Here is a 21,310-nt window from a genome sequence, read left to right as displayed (position 1 = left end):
AGAGAGGGAATTTCTAGTGTGCATACAAGATGTGCTCATGGTTGAACCCACTAGGGCAGGGGTGACAAACTCATTTTAGGTCACGGGCCGGATTGAGCAAAATGCAGCTTCATGCGGGCCGGATCAGTTGGACGCGTGCGAATGCAGCTTTCGTTGCCTCCGTTTTTTCAGCCTGCTCTCATGTGTCTCAGTCTCTGCTATAACTACAAAGTGTTTCACTTTACAAATTCCGTTTCTTATGAAGAAGACTGCCGAGCAAGACTGCCGAATAAACACTAAAAACCCTGAAAACCTGGTACCTGAATAAACTCAGCATTAGCCATATCATACGCCATAGGCGCTTCGATTACTGGGGCCAGCTTTAATAGTAATTAGATATTATCTTGCAGGCCAAAGATAATTCCACCGCGGGCCAAATCCGGCCCGCGGGCCTTGAGTTTGACATATATGCACTAGGGGATCAGATATTCTGGACTGGGTGTTGTGCAATGAACTGCATTTAATTAGGGAGCTTAAGATAAATGAATCCCTAGGAGGCCATGATCATAAAATGATAGAATAAGATGATGAGAGATATTGATCATGTGGATAGTCAGAGGTTTTTTCCCAGGTCTGAAATTGCTAACACAAGGGGGCATTGTTTTAAGGTGTTTGGAAGTAGGTACAGGGGGGATGTCAGAGGTAAGTTTTTCACATAGAGAGTGGTGGGTGCATGGAATGCATTGCCAGCGATGGTGGTAGAGATGGATGTAATAGGGTCTTAGATAGGTACACGAAGCTTAGAAAAATAGAGGGCTATGCGGTAGGGAAATTCTAGGCAGTTTCTAGAGTAGGTTACATGGTTGGCACAACATTGTGGGCTGAAGGACCTGTAATGTGCTGTAGATTTCTATGTTCTATGCTCTACTTCACCTTGCAAATTGAAAGGGAGAAGATAAAGTCATAGATATTACAATGGAGTAAAGGGAATTACAGGGGCATGAGAGACAAGCTGGCCAAAGTTGACTGGAAGGGGACACTAGCAGGGATGATGGCAGAGCAGCAATGCTCTGGGGACAATTCGGAAGGTGCAGGATAGATACATCCCAAAGATGAAGAAGTAATCTAAAAGGCAGGATGATGCAACTGTAGGTGACAAGGCCACCATAAAAGCAAAAGAGAGGGCATATAATACAGCAAAAATTACTGCAAAGTTAAAGGTTTGGGAAGCTTTTAAAAAACAACAAAACACAACAAAAAGCCACAAGGAGAGAAAAGGTAAAAGATGAAGCTAAGGTAAGAAGATAACTAATAATATCAAAGAGGATATGAAGCATTTTTTTCAGGTATATAAAGAGTGAAAGGATTACACCCCAAGATTCTGAAAGAGGTGGCTGACCAGATTGTGGAGAGATGACCTTTCAAAAATCAATAGATTCTGGCATGTTCCAGAGCACTGGAAAATTGTAAAGGTCACTGTACTCTTTAAGAAGGGAGGCAGAAGAAAGAAATTTACAGGCCAGTTAGCCTGACTTCACTGGTTGGGAAGATGTTGGAGTCCATCATTAAGGATGAGGTTTTGTGGTACTTGGAGGCACAGAATAAATTAGGCCAAAGTCAGCATGGTTTCTTCAAGGGGAAATCTTACCTGTCAAATCTGTTGGATTGCTTTGAGGAAAAAACCGGCAAGATAGAAAAAGGAGTTGATTATTTGGATTTTCAGAAGGCCTTTGATAAGGTGCCACACATAAGGCTGCTTAACATGGTATTACAGGAAAGATTCTAGTATGGATTGAAGATTGGGTGACTGGCAGGAGGCAAATACTGTGAATAAAGAGGGGACTTTTGTGGTTGTCTGCTGGTGACTAATGGTTTTTTGCAAGGGGTGTTATTGTGACTGCTTCTTTGCATGTTATATGTCAATTGTTTGGATGATGGAATTCTTGGCTTTGTGGCCAAGTTTTCAGATAGTACAAAGATAGATGGAGGTGCAGGTAGCGTTGAGGAAGCAGGGAGTCTGCATCAGGACCTGGACAGATTAGAAGAAGTGGCAGATGGAATATAGTGTAGGGAACTGTATGGTCATGGACATTAGTGTGAGGTATAAAGGCATAGACTATTTTCTAATTGAGAAAATTTAAAAAATTAGATGTGCAAAAGGACTTGGGAGTCCTTGTGTAGAATTCCCTAAAGGTTAACTTGTAGGTTCAGTTGTGGTAGGAAGGAAAATGCAATGTTTGCATTCATTTTGAGTGGATGGGAATGTAAGACCAAGGATGTGATGCCGAGGCTCTATAAGGCATTGGTCAGATCACACTTGGAGTATTATGAGCAGTTTTAAGCCCCTTATCTAAGTGTAACACCATGGTAAAGATTTTACTGCTAATGTTGCTAATTTCATTTAATGGTTTTCTACAGAAACTGTGTGTTCTGCTGGTAGTGTTTGGGTGACAGTTAAAGTTGGGGGATGCTTAGGAATGTTGTACCATTCAATCAGGGTGAGGGAACTGGGAGAAGGTTCTAGAGAATGCTAGGGGAGAGGTTTTGTAATAGACACTGAGGTGGGTTAATGTCTTTTTTGGTGGGAGATGGAGAGAGAAGAAGTTCGAGAGAACTGGCATTAGGATTCTATCAGATGGGAATGTGTGATCTGATGGAGCCCAAGAGCAGATTGGTGAATATGAATTGGTACATCGGACACAATGACTTTGGAAGATTTCAGCTCCAACCTGTGCACATTTGACTGTTTAATTATGATGGGCCCTTTTGTTTTTTAAATTTCTTTTCGTTAATAACTGTTTGATTAAGTTAATGTTCATAAATATATTTTCTTAATAATTGTATACAGTGTACGGTCTGTTATTTCTTGCTGATGGGCGATTGCATGGGGACAGTAAATTACACAGCATTTTCACAAATTGGGGTTCGGGAGGGCGATACATCTCAATCTCACGGGTTTGACAGGACCCAAGTCATATATACCATAGATGTATGGAGTCTGAGAAAGGTGGTTTTTTACCACTGAGTCCTGTGGCTGTGAGCCACAACTCTAGACACGCCCAGTAAAAAGGATTTCATAAGAAAAGCTGTGACATTGGAGAGGTTCATGAGAATAATTCCAGGAATGAAAGGGTTAATGTATGAGGAGCATTTAAGTCATTGAGTATACTTAAATTGGAGGTTGATCAAATAGGGTTTTGGGGCACAGTAACATAGCAGTGCAAAAACTTTACAATGCCAGTGATCACTGATTGGGGTTTGATTCCTGCCATTGTCTATAAGGAGACTGCATAGATGTGCTCTGGTTTCCTCCCACAGTCCAAAGAAGTATGGTTAGAGTTAGTCATTTTTGGACATGCTTTGTTGGTGCCCAAATGACATGAAGATAGTTGGAGGAGTAGGTAGTGTTGAGGAAGCAGGGAAGCTGAAGAAAGACTTAGACAGATTAGAATAATGAGCGAAGAACTGCAGATGGAATACAGTGTCGGGACACGGCATGTCATTTGGTGTATTTAAGGTGGATTTTGATCAACTCTTGATTAGTCAGGATGTGAAAGGTTATGTAGAGAAAGCAGGAGAATGGGGTTTAGAGGGAAATGGATTAAGCATGATAAAATGGAACAGACTCAATGGAATGAATGGCCTAATTCTGCTCCTATGTCTTATGGTCAAATCATTGCTTTTTAAATGAATGTGAGGTATTGCATGTTACAAAGGTAAGTGTGAGGTGCTGGAACTCTTGTACTAATTACAATCAAAAATTTCAAAGAGTAACTGTTTTTGAAAATAACTTTTTTTTCTTTGCAGCACCATTAATTTGCAAATTGTGTTGACATTTCACAGGAGCATTTTACTACAGAATTTGATATTGGACTGCTTTTTGTGTTGTACGTCAATGGATGATAGAATTGATGGCTATGTGGCCAAGCTTATGGATGATACAAAGATAGGTGGAGTGGCTGGTAGTGCGGAGGAAGGATTTAAACAGATAAGGAGAGTGGATAAAGAAGTAGCAGTTTGATTACAGTGTAGGTAAGTATATGGTCATGCACTTTGATAGAAGGAATAAAGATGTAGACTATTTTCTAAATGGAGCAAATCCAAAAGCCAGAGGTGCAAAGGGACTTGGGATTCCCTAAAGATCAGTAGTAAGGAAGGCAAATGCAATGTTTGCATTCAATTTGAGAGGACTAGAATATAAATCAAGGATGTAATGGTGAGGCTTTTAACGCATTGGTTAGACCACACTTGGAGTATTGTGAGTAGTTTTTGGCCCCTTTTCTAAGAAAGGATGTGGTGGCATTCGAGAGGATGCAGAGGAGATTCACAAATATGCTCCAGGGAATGAAAGAGTTTGCATGTGAGAAGTGTTTGATGGCTTTGGGCCTGTATTTGCTGGAGTTTAGAAGAATGAGGGGGGAATCTCACTGAAACCTAACGAATATTGAAAGGCCTAGACAGAGTGAACATAGAGAGCATGTTTCATATAGTGGAGGACTCTAGGTCCAGAGGGCACAGCTTCACAATAGAAGGATGTCCCTTTAGAACAAAAATGTGGAGAAATCTCTTTAATCAGATGGTGGCGAATCTGTGGAATTCATTGCCACAGGCAGCTATAAGTTCCAAGTAATTTAATGTAATTTGATAGGTTTGATAGTTTTTTGATTAGTAAGGGCATCAAAGGTTAGTAGAGGATAGGAGAATGGGGTTGAGTGGGATATAAAACAGACATGATGTGATGGCAGAGCAGCCTCGATGGCTCAAATGGTCTACTTCTGCTCCTATATCTTGTGCTCCTTTGGTCCTGATAGTTTATAGGTGCTAATTGTTAACAGTGGAGCAATTAAATTTAGGAATGATTGACAAACTAGAGCTGGGAAAGCGAGGTATCTTGGAGGGGAAAGGTCATGGAGGTTAGACCTCTAAACTCTTGAGATTGCTCAACCTCCCTTAGATAAAGGATAACTAATGCAACAGGGGCGAACATGGGCAATAATGGCAAAGATAAAGATGGCAGATCAGCTCAATTCCCCATCAATTATAGCACAAAGGTTGTAGACACGTGATGCAATTCACTGGGCAAAAATGTTTCATAACTGCTGAAAGGCATTACATTGATGAGAAATAGACAAGGCCCATGCATGAATCCTCAGAGAACATCAGAAGTAAAAGAGGAAACGTGAGAGGAGTAATTATTGTAGGTAGTTCTCTGCTTACAACTATTTATGTAAATGTGAGACCAGATAAAGGAGATTAAAACGTGAAGAGGTGTTGGAGGAGGATGACATTGTTAAATCACAAAATTAGGAGAGACTTTGATCAGAAACTTTCAACACTGTGGAGGACACCTAGGAAGAAGGATTCAAACTTAGACTTTTGAGTAAGGTGTCTGTGAATTTGTAAACATAGGATATTCAAGGGCCACAAGAAAGTTCAGCAAAAGGGGAAGCAGCAGTGTTAGTTGGTCAAAAGTACAAAGCCTAGTGAAGTCCAAAAGCTCTTGCCAGTGTGCAACAGCAATGAGATGATGGGAAAAACCCCAAGGAAGTTATCTACATGAACGTGGAATAGTGAGTTTTCACACAATATCATAGGTTGATGTATTTCAACTATCAGTAGCCATTGTACTTCGGGAAATATGACAGCCCAATGATATTCAATATCTAGGGAAAGGTCAGCATGAAAAGATATTGATAAACTGTGTGTCACCTAGAAGAATGTATGGGCATTATCCCAATAGTTGCAGGTTTACTAGGGCCTTCCTCTTCTACCAGTGTCTACTTAAAAAATCATAGTTTTATAATTCCAGTGCTATATATATTTGTTTCCTATGATCTTTTGTTACCAAACATGTGACTTTGGAATCTGCTTTGTACAGTGATCAGTTAATATTTGAGATAAAAAGAATGTGGTAACCATGTGGTTTCATTTTAATGGATATTGAATACTTCATTTCTGCTTGCGCCATGGATACAGCGGGCAAAGGTTGTCTGTTTAAACTTAATAAAATTGCCAGTAGGTGGCCTCTTACAGAAAACAAATTCAATGAAAGTAGTCGTAAGTCGTTATTTGGAAATTGAAATCGTTCTGCAGAGCTTCCTGGTGCCAGGTTTCAGGTTAACAGTGGCTCACTTATAATCTGATGCCTGGATTTAATTCCAAGCATTAAATAAGAACATTTCACTAACAAATGGTGCTGTACTACACCAGGTGCAATGATCTCAACAGCATTTGAACCTACATCTGAATATTAGTGTTTTGTCAAGCTGTTCTCATGTAATTGCATGCTCTTTAGACAACAAGATGATCTTACCTAATAAGTGAGCAGGGAGGCATCCTTTTGGACTGATACGTTGTGAACCGAAGACATCGCTGAGCTTTGCTCTTACATACGCATGCAGTTCCTTGTACAGTGGCATTATCTAATGGCGTTGGAGGAATAGTTTGTAGTTATTAGTATGTTAATGAACGATCACATGAATCACTTATTAAATATATAACACTCAGCATTACAGTAATATTTTTGTTCTAAGCCATGATTAATTTAGAAAGCAGATTTCGTGGCTCCTGTAATGGTGAAAATAAGTACAATATTGCTATTGATACGGATGCCTACAAAAATTGTGCTTTTCACAGAAAGTTCAGATTATATTTGAGATCATTAGTACATTACAGCTGATCATGCTCTTCAGGCATTGCAACATAGCATTCAGCCTAGTGCGATCCAACAGAAATCATTGCCTAGTTATTGATTAAGAAATCTTATGGCATGCTCAAGATTCAGCAAGTTATGTAATATATGTTATAGTACAAGTTATGGAAGTTATACTTCCAGTAGAAGTGGTAGAGGCAGGTTTGATTTTGTCATTTAAAAAAAAATTGGATAGGTATATGGACAGGAAAGAAATGGAGGGTTATGGGCTGAGTGCAGGTCGGTGGGACTAGGTGAGAGTAAGCGTTCAGCACGGACTAGAAGGGCCGAGATGGCCTGTTTCTGTGCTGTAATTGTTATATGGTTATATGGTAATAACTCTGTGGTCTAGTTAGTGAAACCACATTCACAGTATTGTTAATGAGGGAATTCCATGATTTACACATCAGAATGGTGTATGCCTTTGAATGAAACATACAGAGACCTATTGTCAAGTGTTATTGAAGAAACCCTGTTGAATGGTGTGTGTTTTTAATAGATGGTGAACAGTGTAACCACAACCCCTGGTGTTGGAGTAAGAGTGGTGACGAGATGTTGTTCAGGATGCTGTGAGGCTGGACATGTGTATTATAAAACTTTAGTACCATGTAACAAGCTATTAAAGCATTGTTCAGTGTGGAAGTTGCAGAGTCTGCCTGTCTCTGTGGAAGGCCATGAAAGAGAATACTGTCTTCTTCCAATAGATTTCCCTTGTTTAAATGACTACCTGTTTTCCTCTATTTTAGAAGGAAATACACTGAATGAAACATAGATTGAACCTCTGAAGTGGAATAGCAAACCCTTGGTGTGAACCCACCCCACTGAAATAAGACTTGAGTGTATACTGAGCGGTGAGGTTCAAAAAGAGAGTGTCCACTGGAATACATAAGGATGCTTGAGCTGCAAGTAACTTGCTACTGGACAGTGAGTTTACAAGGTGCACTGAGTTGGCCACAGTAGATAAAAGAGCTAAATGAGTATGTTACTGTGTATCATTGATCACAAAACGAAAGTGAAGTGCATCTTATCACAAAACCCTCAAGAATGCATTCCACACATTATCAGCAGATGTTAACCTATCCAGAGGTTAAAGAGTTGGCCTTCACATGTCCATTACAAGGAATCAGGAGTAGGGAGAGTCATCAATAGCTGAAGCATGCTATGAATGCTCACAGATAATGGCAGTTTTACAAGTTACACGTTTGTGGAATCCAGGAGTAAGCTCCATGTAACTGGGAGAAGATGTACTCAGCTCCACTTGCAACAAAAATCAGCGTATTTTCTGCCTTTACATTATCCTTTCCATTGATTTTTGTAGAAGGACACTCAGTTCCTTCCAGATACCAATATCTTTCAACTGTCACTATTCAACTCTCACTGTCTTCTATATTTACCATCACAATTACTGACCTCACAGTCTTCTACACTATGTTCCATCTACCATATTGTTACCCCTTCAAAATGGATGAAGAATTGGTGCAGAGGGCAGGGCTTTAGAGTTGTGAATTATTGGGACCTCTTCTAGGGGAGGTATGCACAAGCGACTGGTTAAACCTGAACTCAAGGGCGACCAATATCCTTGCAGGCAGATTCACGAGAGCTTTTGGGGAGGGTTTAAACTAATTTGGTGGGGGGTAGGAACTGGAGTGAAAGGGGCCGTTGGTGTACAAGACTGTGAGGCAGAAAAGGCAGTTAATAAAGCAAAATTGCAGTCAGTAGGATGGGTTGAAGTGTGCCTGTTTTAATGAAAGAAGTATCAGGAACAAGGGTGATGAACTTAGAACACATGTCTGTTGTAATTGTCACTCCCCTGTTAAGAAAGGAGGGAGGCAAAAAATAGGAAATGATAGGCCAGTGAGCCTGATTTTGGTGGTTGGTAAGATGTTGGAATCCATTATATTTGACCACAAAAACTTTGCTTTCTGAATACTTGTGTGTGTATCTTATGCATTTTGGACTGCTGATCATGAACATCACCACAAAATTTCCCTATCGTGCACCATTGTTTTGAAATCACCTATATTTATTATTTCAATTCGTAATTTATGTCAATTAAAATGTTGCCTTCAAAATAAGCTGAGAAGTTTTCTATCTTGTCCAGACATGTGCGGACATGCTTAAGCAGGGCAGATGCTTCATGGCAGGACAAGCTTTAGAAAGGCTGTAAAATCAGCGTGCATGCACTGTTGTATACATTGTGCTTACACATATATCAATTTGTGATTATATTGATGCACCTGCTCTACGCGCACAGAATATCATGTGTACTCATTATAATAAAGTAATTGTATTTTCAGGAGTATTTGTGGATAGCAAAGTGTCTCACCAATGTTGCAACAGCCACGATACTTTCTGTTATATTTGTGGTGAGTATACGCTTAAATCTCAAAGATGGAACCTGACTCCTCTTATTAAGAAAACCTTTGAGCTCTACTTTGGGTGTAAAATTGGTGACTAAGACAAAGCCTGTGCTCCTCACATTTGTTGCACAACATGTACATTGATTTTAGACCTTGGCTTAGAAGTACTTGGAAGTTGATGCCTTTTGCTGTCCCAATGACATAGCACGAGCAGAAGGATCAAGTGATAGATGGCTACTTCTGTCTAACTGGTGTGTCTGGTTTCTCTGCTGAAGACAAGAAATCATTGAATACCCCAATCTCTCTGAGATCTGTGCCACATGACAATAATCTTGCTGTATCCAAGCCTCCAGATGCATGGAGTCTAGAGGAGACAGATGAAGATGCCATGATGCATGAGCCAAGAATGGAAAACGACACTGATACTAATACAGATTTTGACTCTTTATGTTGAGTGAGCTTCAATCTGAGTTAAATGACCTGGTCAGAGACTTGGGTTTGTCAAAGGCAAAAGTAGAATTCCTGGGTTCAATACTACAAGGATGGAATCTTCTGTCACCAGGCACAAAAAAATTCTGTGAAGGATTTCAAAATCTGAGACAGATGTTTCCCAGAATAACTGATACCAGATTAAAGAAGACATTTTTGTTGGTCCACAAATCAAATAGGTCATCAATGACAAGAACTTCTAGTGGGACCAAAGAAAATCACATGGAAGGAATTCAAGGATGTTGTTAAAAATTGTCTTGGCAACTAGACTGGCCATGTGCAGCTGGTTGACAAAATGCTTCAAGCATACAAAACCATGAAGTACAACATGTCACTAAAGATTCATTTTCTGCATTCCCATTTAGACTTCTTCCCTGAAAATCTTGGCACTGTCAGTGACGAGCATGGTGAAAGGTTTCACCAGGACATTGTGGTCATGGAGAAATGGTATCAGGGCAACTTGAATCCATCAATACTAGCTGATTATTATAACACACACAAAATTCTGGAGACAGTATCTACAGAAGAGTAAACAGTCAACGTTTTGGGAAAAGTCTCAGCTCAAAATGTTGACTGTTTACTATTTTCCATAGATGCTACCTGGCCTACTGAGTTCTCCCAGCATTTTGTGTGTATTACTTTGATTTCCAGCATCTGCAGATTTTTGCTTATTTGTGACTGGCTGATTACTGTTTGGCACTTAAGCTGAACACAAATGAAAATGACCAACAAAACATTTTTAGCTTAGTTGAACTATTGTAAAGCATCAACACCATTTTGCAATTAAACCCATTATATACAATAAAAGTTAATTTCTTGTTTCTCTAAATTTCTATATCATGCAGGTTGTCTGAAATTATATTTGTGTTCAGCTTCAAGTGGTCTCTCATAACCATAAATGATATTTGATGAAGCAACACTTTTGAAAATAATTTCTGTCCAGTGTTATTCAGGTTGGAGTTTGGGGGTAATTGGAGGCACATTATTGGAGGTAAATTAGCTCAAAGTCAGCACAGTTACCTTAAGGGGAAATCTTGTCTGACAAGTCTGTTGGAATTCTTTGAGGAAGTAACAGGTAGGATAGATAAAGGAGAGTCAGTGGATGTTGTTCACTTGGATTTTCAGAAAGACTTTGAATCTTCCAGACCACATCCCCAGTGAAACCATTTCCCTTTCTGGCCATTACATGAAAATTATAAAGAATATTGATTTACAGCACACAATACATTTCTTTATTTAATGATAGTAAACCCTACTGATTTCCTTAGCTACATAAGTCTAGGGAAGACACACTCTGGCCCCGCTAAACCCGTGAGATTGAGCCAGCTCTCCCACCCCAAACACTGGTTTGTGTGGGGGCTGTGTAATTTGCAAATTTAGAGAACACACTGCATATAATCCAAGGAATTATGTTTATGAATCTTAACTAAAGGGTTAGTAAAGAAAGAAAACAGCTTCAAAGACAAGTAACCATCGTATGGATAGTCATCCATACTAAGACCCAAGATCTCTAGAGCACTGCGTGGTGTCAATGGCAAATATGTCAAATACTGGTTTAAAATGAACGGTACAGCAGAGTAACCTGAGAGCCAGTGTCAAGTATGGGTCTAGTATAAATACCCTCAATTTGTAGCGATACACTGGAGCTTGGTCCCACTAAACCTTCAGGAAGAGGGGTTTTTTTTTGCTTTAGAATGTTCTTTGTTATATTGCTGGGAATGTGTTCTCCCCAAGACGCCAGGCCATTCCCTCACTGGGTCTCTCTGTTTAGGTACCCGGGAGCTCACTCTCTGAGGGTTTTCCCAACCTTCGCAGTCTCACCTGACATGTTATAACACATAATACTGGCCACTTCCCTTCTCGTGGGATCTGGTTGCAGCCCTCTGTGTAGTCCATCCCTTCAAGGGGTCTGACTCCCTGTTGGCTTTATAGTGCAGGGTGGCCGCACCCACCAATAACAACAGGACCTCAGTCCTGAACTCTGCCATGAGCTCCTTTACCACTCCATGAGTGGATTATCAGTGGTCACTTCAGCCAAGGGGGCTATTACCGAGGGCTGCACCCTGTGAACAGAGGCCTCTTGCATTCTCCTCCTCTCTTACTTCTCTGATCAGCTTGATAAACAAGGGAGGGGGGCTCGTCTTACGAGACATTCAGAGACCGGAAGCAGTTATGCCATGTGACTGGGTGCCTTTCGCCACTTGGTCCACTCTTAACCAATTCACCCCAGCCGTTTGAATGCCCCCCCCCCACTCTGCAAGCAACTCAGCTGCCACTCTAGCCAGAAAACATAGGCAAAAAGTTTCTCCCCCTTCTCCTGAAACATGTTTTGAAACTCTGTCAGAAGCTCCATTGGGCTTCCTGTCATGCCAAAAACATTTTCTAGTGCTTGTATGTAGCCCACAAAAGTAGCAAAGGGGTTCTGTGTCTTTAAGGATCTCACTACGCCAGCAGACAGCCCCCTCAAACTCTCTACCAATCACTGTCATCAGAGCACTGCCACTCATCCAACATCTGAGAGGTCTGCTCTGCCCAAGTCTCATACAGGGGTGGGCATTATTTCCAAGAACATGTTGAGCCTACAATAACTGGGACTTTGAACCTGGGCATTTTGTCATTTATTCGCCAGGGTGGTAAGGGCCGCTTCCAACTCAGAATGCTCACCCCTTGTTGGAGGACTCATTAGACCTTCCACAACAGACCACCCCTTACCCTTGGTCAGAAGAAATGAGAGCAACCTGTCTTTAAAGTCTCCGCCCCCAGCTACGGAGGACTCTGGTTCCAATTCAGTATGCTCACCTACACTCCCCTCCCAGAAAGTACGGACAGCTCACAGCCTCCTCTCTCCCGGGGCCCCATTGGTACCAGGCATATTCACTGTCATTACGTCAGTGCTAGTCTGAACTAAAACAAAGTCTTTGCCTGCCATTTTGTCAAACCTCCGCTCCATGATTATAACTGTTCCTGATGCTTTAATGGTACTCAGAGTCCTAATCAATAATTCATCGGAATGTCTACCCCACTCAATACGCAGACATTCATTACCAGTAACACCATGGATTCACACCACCGCTCAGTCCCTGCAGCATCCATAACCATGTATTGTAATCACTTTACTGGATAATAGCCACTCACAGGAGACCTTGCCCACGCCCAGGATTACGGCTGCACAGGTGGAAGGTCAACTGAGGAAGATCTGTACTAGCAAGGCGGCTGGACCGGATGGAGTTTCCCCACGATTACTGAGGGCCTGTGCGACTGAGCTGGGAGAACCACTACAGCGCATCTTCAACATGAGCCTGGAGCAGAGAAGAGTACCCAGACAGTGGAAAACATCCTGTATTGTCCCGGTACCGAAGAAACCACAACCAAAGGAGTTGAATGACTTCAGACCTGTTGCCTTGACGTCGCACGTGATGAAGACCATGGAGCGGCTGATAATACAGAATCTGAGGCCACAAACCAGGCACGCCCAGGATCCTCTTCAGTTTGCGTATAAGGAGAAGGTGGGAGTGGAGGATGCTATCATGTATTTGCTGCACAAATCACTCTCTCACCTAGAGGGGGTCAGTTGTGCTGTGAGGATTACATTCCTTGACTTCTCTAGTGCCTTTAACACCATCCAGCCCAAGATCTTAAGGCACAAACTAACGGAGATGGGAGTAGACTCTCACATGGTGGATTGGATAGTGGACTACTTGACAGATAGACCTCAGTATGTGCGGTTGGGAGACTGTAGGTCTGACACGGTGGTCAGCAGCATAGGGGCGCCGCAGGGAACCATAATCTCTCCGGTCCTGTTCACCCTGTACACATCAGACTTCCAATATAACTCGGAGTCCTGCCATGTGCAGAAGTTCGCTGATGACACGGCCATAGTGGGGTGTGTCAGGAATGGACAGGAGGAGGAGTATAGGAAACTGATACAGGACTTTGTGATTTGGTGCAACTCAAACTACCTGCGTCTCAATATCACCAAGACCAAGGAGATGGTGGTGGACTTTAGGAGATCTAGGCCTCATATGGAGCCAGTGATCATTAATGGAGAATGTGTGGAGCAGGTTAAGACCTACAAGTATCTGGGAGTACAGTTAGACGAGAAGCTAGACTGGACTGCCAACACAGATGCCTTGTGCAGGAAGGCACAGAGTCGACTGTACTTCCTAAGAAGGTTGGCATCATTCAATGTCTGTAGTGAGATGCTGAAGATGTTCTATAGGTCAGTTGTGAAGAGCGCCCTCTTCTTTGTGGTGGCGTGTTGGGGAGGAAGCATTAAGAAGAGGGACACCTCACGTCTTAATAAGCTGGTAAGGAAGGCGGGCTCTGTCGTGGGCAAAGTACTGGAGAGTTTAACATCGGTAGCTGAGCGAAGGGCGCTGAGTAGGCTACGGTCAATTATGGATAACTCTGAACATCCTCTACATAGCAACATCCAGAGACAGAGAAGCAGTTTCAGTGACAGGTTACTATCGATGCAATTCTCCTCAGACAGGATGAAGAGGTCAATACTCCCCAATGCCATTAGGCTTTACAATTCTACTGCCAGGACTTAAGAACTTTTTAAAAGCTATTATTAATGCTTTTTGAGATAGTGATTTAGATGTATATCATATTTTTTACTGAGTTAAATATTGTATGTAATTAGTTTTGCTACAACAAGTGTATGGGACATTGGAAAAAAGTTGAATTTCCCCATGGGGATGAATAAAGTATCTATCTATCTATCTATCTATCTATCTAATAGTTTAGCACACAACGCACTGGAGCAATGCTCAAGGCAATCACACAGTATCCAAAGAAACTGATCCCAGATGAGCCCCCACAAATGAAACCCTGCTGGTTTCCTTGGATGCATAGGTCTAGGGAATACACACTCTGGTCCCACAAAACCCGTAAGATTGAGGTGGATCTCTCACCCCAAACCCCAGTTTGTGTGGATGCTGAGTAATTTGCTACCCTGTTACAACTCAGCACCAAGAAACTACATACAGCACATTGTGTACGATTAAGGGAATTATATTTATGAATCTTAACTTAACCAAAGGGTTAAAAAGAAAGAAAAAACCAAAAGGGCCCATTATCATTAAACAGTCAAATGTGCACAAGTTGGAGCTCAACACTTCTGAAAGTAATATTCACAGATCCTCAGTCCCTTGCGGCACTTTGCTCCATCAAATCACAGTCTCCCATTGGGTCGAATCCTATGGCCAGATCTCTCCAGTGTCTTCCCTCTTCATCTCCCACCAGCATACATTCCAAACCATAACCATAACCCATGCACTGCTTCTGCAGAAAGACTATCATGTTGTCAGTGAAACTTTTCCCAGGGTATTACAATGGTAAAAAGAAGTTTTAATCAAAATTGGGTGAGATTCTTAATTGGAGAAAGGTCAATTTTGATGGTATCGGAAAGGATCTGGCAAGGCTGGATTTGGACAGGCTATTTTTTGGTAAAGGTGTACTTGGTAAATGGAAGGCCTTCAAAAGTGAAATGTTGAGAGTACAAAGCTTGTATGTGCTTATCAGAATAGAAGGTAAAGATAACAAGTATAAGGAACCTTGTGCTTCAAGAGATATTGAGACCCTGGTAAGGAAAAAAAAGTGTATAGCAGGTGTAGGCAGGTAGGAACAAATGAGGTACTTACAGAGTGTAAGAAATGCAAGAGAACACTTAATAAAGAAATCAGGAGGCTAAAAGAAAACACAAAATTGCCCCAGCAAACAAGACAAAGGAGAATCCCAAGTTATCTACTGATATGTTAAGAGCAAAAATACTGCAATGGACAAAACTGGTCCTCTGGAAGGTCAGAATGGTAATCCATGCATCGAGCCATAAGAGATGGGGGAAATCTTAAATGGATATTTTGCATCTATATTTACTCGGGCAACAGACACCGAGTCAAGCAAAGCAGAGGCAAGGTAATGGACCCTATACAGATGACAAAGAATGAGGTGTTTACTGTTTTGAGGCAAATTAGAGTAGATAAATCCTCAGGGCCTGACAAGGTGTTCTTTCAGACCTTGTGGGAGGCAAGTGCAGAAATTTCGGGGGCCCTAGCCGAGATATTTAAAACATCCTTAGTGACAGGTGAGATACTGGAGGATTGGAGGGGAGCTAATGTTGTTCTGCTGTTTAAAAAAGGCTCTAAAACTAAATGAGGAAATTATAGACCAGTGAGCATGACATTAGTAGTGGAAATGTTATTGGAAGCTATTTTCAGTGAACAAATATGTGAGTATTTGGATTGACAGAGGCTGATCAGGAATAGTCAGCATGGCTTCGTGCATGGTAGGTTGCATCTAACCAATCTTATAACTTTTTTGAGGAAGTTACCAGTACATTATACCATAAAACCATAAGAAATAGGAGCAAAATTAGGCCATAAGGCCCATCATGTCTGCTACACCATTTCATCATGGCTGATCCAATTTTCCTCTCAGCCCCAATCTCCTGCCTTCTCCCCATATCCCTTCATGTCCTGACCAATCAAGACTCTATTAACCACTACCTCACATATACATTAAGACGTAGCCTCCACAGCTGCCTGTGGCAAATAATTCCACAGATTCACCACTCTCTGGCTAAGTAAATTCCTCCTCTGCTCCATTCTAAAAGGATGCCCCTCTATTCTGAGGCTGTGTTCTCTGGTCTTAGACTCTTACACCATGTGAAATATTCTCTCCGCATCCAGTCTATCAAAGAGTTTCACCGTTCGATAGGTTTCAATAAGGTCAACGCCTCATTCTTCTGAATTCCAGTGACTACAGGTCCAAAGCCGTCAAATGCTCTTCATATGACAAGCCACTCAATCCAGAAATAAATTCTGTGAACCTCCTTTGAACCCTCTCCAGTTTCAGCACACCCTTTCTAAGATAAGGGGTGCAAAACTGCTCACAATACTCCAAGTGAGGCCTCACCAGACCTCTATAAAACCTTAACATTACATACTTGCTTTTATACTCTAGCCCTCTTGAAATGAATGCTAACATTGCATTTGCCTTCCTCACCACAGGCTCAACCTGAAAACTAACCTTTAAGGAATCCTGCACAAGGACTCCCAAGTCCCTTTGCCCCTCAGTTTTTTGTATTTTCACACCATTTAGGAAATAGTCAACCCTTTCATTTCTTCTACCAAAGTGCATGACCATAGACTTCCAGACACTGCCATTCCATCTGCCACTTCTTTACCCATTCTCGTCATCTCTCTAAGTCCTTGTGTAGCCTCTCTACTTCCTCAAAACTATCTGCCCCTCCACCTATCTTCATATTGTCTGCAAACCTTGCAACAAAGCCATCAATTCCATCATCTAAATCATTGACTTATAATGTGAAAAGAATCAGTCCCAACACAGATCCTTGTGGAACATCATTAGTCACTGGCAGCCAGCCAGAAAAGGCTCCCATTATTCTCATTCTTCACCTCCTACCATCAGTTATTGCTTTATCCATGCTAGAATCTTTCCTGTAATACCATGGGTTTGTAGCTTGTTAAGTAGCCTCGTGTGTGGCACCTTGTCAACCAATTCCCCTTTGTCGATCCTGTTCGTTATTTCTTTAAAGAATTCCAACAGATTTGTTAGGCAAGATTTTCCCTTGAGGAAACGATGCTGACTCCAAGTACCCTGAGACCTCATCCTTAATAATTGGCTCCAGCATTTTCCCAACCACTGAGGTCAGACTAACTGGCCTGTACTGTCCTTTCTTCTGCCTCTCTTCTTTCTTGAAGAGTGGCGTGACATTTGCAATTTTCCAGTCTTCCAGAACCACTCCTGAATCTAGCGATTCTTGAAAGATCATTACTAATCCCTCCACAGTTATGCTTCTCTCTAGTTATGGTAAATTCACACATTTCATGCCCCTGACATCTGGAACTTCCACCATACTGCTAGTGTCTTCCACAGTAAAGAGTGATGCAAAATATTTAACCAGTTCATCCACTATTTTCTTGTCCCCCCTTTTTACCTCTCCAGCATCATTTTCCAGAGGTCTGAGATCCACTCTCACCTCTCTTTTACGGTGTAGTGTTCTATGTTCTGTCAGTAGATTCATATGTCCCTCTCTGCATCCTTCTAACAATCACATTCCTAGACTTGTGTATCATCAATAACTTGCAATGTATTATAAGTGATCCCTTTGAATAAATCTTTGATACAGATTGCAAATACCTGGAACTGACACCATGGTATGCACAGACTCCCAGCCAGAAAATGATCTGGATATTTGCCTGCTTGTGTTCTGTTAAACAATTCTCAAACCTGTAATGTTACTCAAGGATTTCCATGTGTGGAGCCTAACCAGGGACTTTTGAAAGTCCAATTCCACATTAACTGGTTCATCACTATCTACTTTGCTGGTTACAATTCCAAAGAACAAACAAAAGTGTAGTATGCTTTCCCTTTCATAAACCAATGCATTCGCTGCACAATCGTATTGTTATTTTCTGAGTGCCCTATTACCACTATCCCACTCATAAGTTCCAGCCATCTCTCTACTCCTGATGTCAAGTTGTTCATGGCCCACCGTTTACTTTCTCCTGTTTCAATGCACCATTTAGCAGATACCATTGAAGAAGTTCTACTTGGAATCAAACAGCAGTAGAGGAATTTCTGCCTAAGCTGGATGCTGTTCTGGAAGGACTCTATGGAGTAAAGACCATGAAAGAAGATATATTGGTCTTTGGAGATAGATAGAAATTTCAGAACCCTGCAGAGATACTGGGAAACACGGAAATCAAAGTTCACGATGGTCTTGCTTCCTGGGTTTGCAGAGCTGGACTTAGCTAACCCATAAAGAAAAACACTGAGTTCAATGCATATCACAGGCTATGACATGACGTGGTGCTGGGAAAAATGCTATCCTCAACCAGAAGGCCTTCATGTCTTACTTTTAATGTCAGTAATTATTAGTGGCCAATATTATACTTCTCCTGGAATTAAGGAAAGGTGTGGTACTCTGTTATTATGGGCCTTTTTTAAAATATCAGACACAGATGCCCAGTTCTCCAGGTTTTGTGCAATGGAACTGATAAATAGAAGAATTAAATTTTCTTTAAAATGCATCAGGATATCACACACAGGCAAAATATAACTTGTGCAGCAGAGGTGTACAATCCTGGATCAACCATTCACTGAAAATGTTCTTTGGGTGAGTGGAAGCACCTAATGAACGGCACGTCATTGCCTTCATCACAGAAACTTATATAAGTGTATAAGAAGTAAAAGGAGATTTTGATTATATATAGTAACACCCAAAACGCTGAAGAAACTCAGCAGATCAAGCAGCATCTATGAGGGAAGTAGACTGTAGGCATCTCAGGTCGAGACCCTTCACCTGGATTTAGATGATTCAGGTGGTTAAGTGGTAACAAAGCAACAATCTCCTGCTGTGTCAATAAAACTAAAGGGCTGGTTGTAGACTTCACCAAGGGAAGGATGGTGAATATGTACCAGTCTAAAATGAGGGATTGGCAGTGGAGGAAATCAGCAGCTTTAAATTCCCGGGTGTCAGAGTTATTGGATGATGTATCCTGGGCCCAGCACAGATGTACCGTAATCACAAGGAAGGGTGCTTCAGTGTGCTTATTTTCTTTGGAGGCTATAGATGTACCAATGTACTTAGATCTACAGGTTTCTGGAGATTTACTATTGAAAGTATCCTGACTGGTTGCATCATAGTCTAGTGTAACAGTTCAAATGCACAGGAATGTAAGAAGCTACAGAGAGTAGTGAACTCTGCCCAATTCATCATGGGCACACCATTGGTAGTATCTACAGGGGGCACTGCATCCATCATCAGTGATTCCCCCCCCCCCCCCCCACCAACACCCTGCCTGGGCCATGCCATCTTCTCTCAGCTACCATTGGGTAAATGGTACAGATGCCAAAAGTCCCACAGCACCAGGCTTGAAAACAGCTGCTTCCCTTCAACTATTGTTCTTGAACCAACTGTCGCAACCCTAATCTCTACAAGACTATGGCTATTTTGTTCACTTTCCACTAAACCGGACTGTTTTCTTTGTTGTATTTGTGTTTTTTCTTGCTGAACTTTTTCTATGATGTTCTGTGTCTGTGATGCTGCTGCAAGTAAGTTTTTTATTGCACCTGTGCATAGATGCACTTATGGAAATAAACTCAGCTTACATTTTATATATATGGACTTGGGTTATCAGCAGTGATACATCTTTCATAAAGCTAATGGAATAATTTTTATGAGAAACAGTAGCAATAATTTTAATTTTTCAATTAGGAGTACTAGAACTAGAGGTTATAGTTTAAGGGTGAAAGGTGAAACACTTAGGGGAAACCCTTCTCTCCATTTACTCTGTTTACACTTCCTGCTGTCTCAAGAAAACAGTCACCGTAATCAAAGACTCTTCCCACCAGGTCATTCTCTTTTCATTCACGCTCCCACTGGGCAGAAGATACTAAAGCTACCCCAAAGTATTTGCGTATGGAATGACCTTTTCATTGTATCTTGCTGGACGTAACAATTATGAACCACCTACCAATTACCCCAGGATGCAATCTCCTGCTGCTTCTCCCATGTGTTCAGCTAATTGTTTCAGGAAATGCCCTGAGAGTTTAGTGGCTGGACAGACACAAGCAACAAACATAATAAACAATCCCAATGCACCATGTATAGACAGAACACAAGATCAGTGATGGAAATAAGCTGAACCTCTTTGAGCAGCCGTTCCACGTCTGTCAGCAGTTCGTTAGAGTTGTATGCAAACTTTCCCGTGCCAGTGGTTTCATAGTTATGCCTCCAGTAGTCACCATAGTCTTCATATCCTGCACAGAGTAACTAGTTAGATCATTGGACACATCCTGCATTGAATAACCAGTTAGACCATTGGACACATTCTACACAGAATAACCAGTTAGATCATTGGACACATTCTTACATGACTGCTCATCATCTCACATGTCGTTGTTTACTTGCTTACCATTCATCTTGGCAGCCTTGTTCTTCAGAATGACGTATTGCTCATACAGTGGTCTGAGTTTCTTCCCCACATTAACTCGCCAGCCTTCCCAGGCCCACAGCCTCTCGTTATAGTTTCTGCTTTGGGCCATTAGATTGGTCAACTCTGAACAGAAGCAAGAGTATTAGCAAGTGTCCAACAGGCTCATGAAGGAGCCTTCACAATACAACCAAAGGCATTATTTTGTCCCTGAGAAGGCCCCCTTTGGCTGCCTTGACTCTGACAGACCTGTGCACCTATACTGCTGAATTATCAGTCAGTAATGTGGAGGATCCTAGAAGATTTTGGCGCTTTGAACTGAGCACAATGGCTGTCTGCTTCCAACTGGATCACGAGCTATCCTTTTGAATCAGAAGGATGTGATTTCAATGCCTCACTAAGCACTTTATCCAGTCAGACCAAAGCTGGTGGCAGGAGGATTAGGGGCAATAGTGAACAGTGGTGGGAGGAATGTTTAAATCTGAATCATACAACTATGACACCATGTTACCAGTATGTGTTTAAGGTTGAAATTGTGAATGCAAAAGCCTTTGTTGACAATTGTTCATGCTTTAAATGTTTTTATTCCAACTTTTAACTTCATTCATCTGGTCCTGTGTTCTAGTTATAATCTATCAGATAATCAAGCCCAATGTGAATTTTTAAAGAAAATACAAACCAGTTTATCAAGTCATTATATCATGTTATATTGTTAATAAACTTTTAAGAGAGCAAGATAGGAGGGGAAGAGAGAGGGAGAGAGAGAGAAGGAAGGAGAAGGAGGGACAGAGAGAAAGAACACAGAACAGTAAAAGCCCTTCAGCCCG

At 41.5% G+C, this 21,310-nt stretch overlaps 1 protein-coding gene across 1 annotated transcript in view; it reads right to left on the bottom strand.

Annotated features, from left to right (window-relative positions):
• Positions 1-21,310, bottom strand: part of ace2 (angiotensin I converting enzyme 2) — a 131,103-nt gene that overhangs the window by 65,167 nt on the left and 44,626 nt on the right. Inside the window, exons 4-6 of the mRNA XM_073046158.1 lie at positions 20,466-20,609; positions 20,198-20,310; positions 6,293-6,401 (exon numbers count right to left, since the gene is read on the bottom strand). Of these exons, the coding sequence (XP_072902259.1) occupies positions 6,293-6,401; positions 20,198-20,310; positions 20,466-20,609 (366 nt within the window). The remainder of the gene's footprint in view (positions 1-6,292; positions 6,402-20,197; positions 20,311-20,465; positions 20,610-21,310) is intronic.

Source organism: Hemitrygon akajei, chromosome 5 (assembly GCF_048418815.1).
Source record: "Hemitrygon akajei chromosome 5, sHemAka1.3, whole genome shotgun sequence".
NCBI lineage: Eukaryota > Metazoa > Chordata > Chondrichthyes > Myliobatiformes > Dasyatidae > Hemitrygon > Hemitrygon akajei.
Note: the sequence above shows the minus strand (reverse complement) of the source record. Positions and strands in the feature narration are given on the sequence as shown.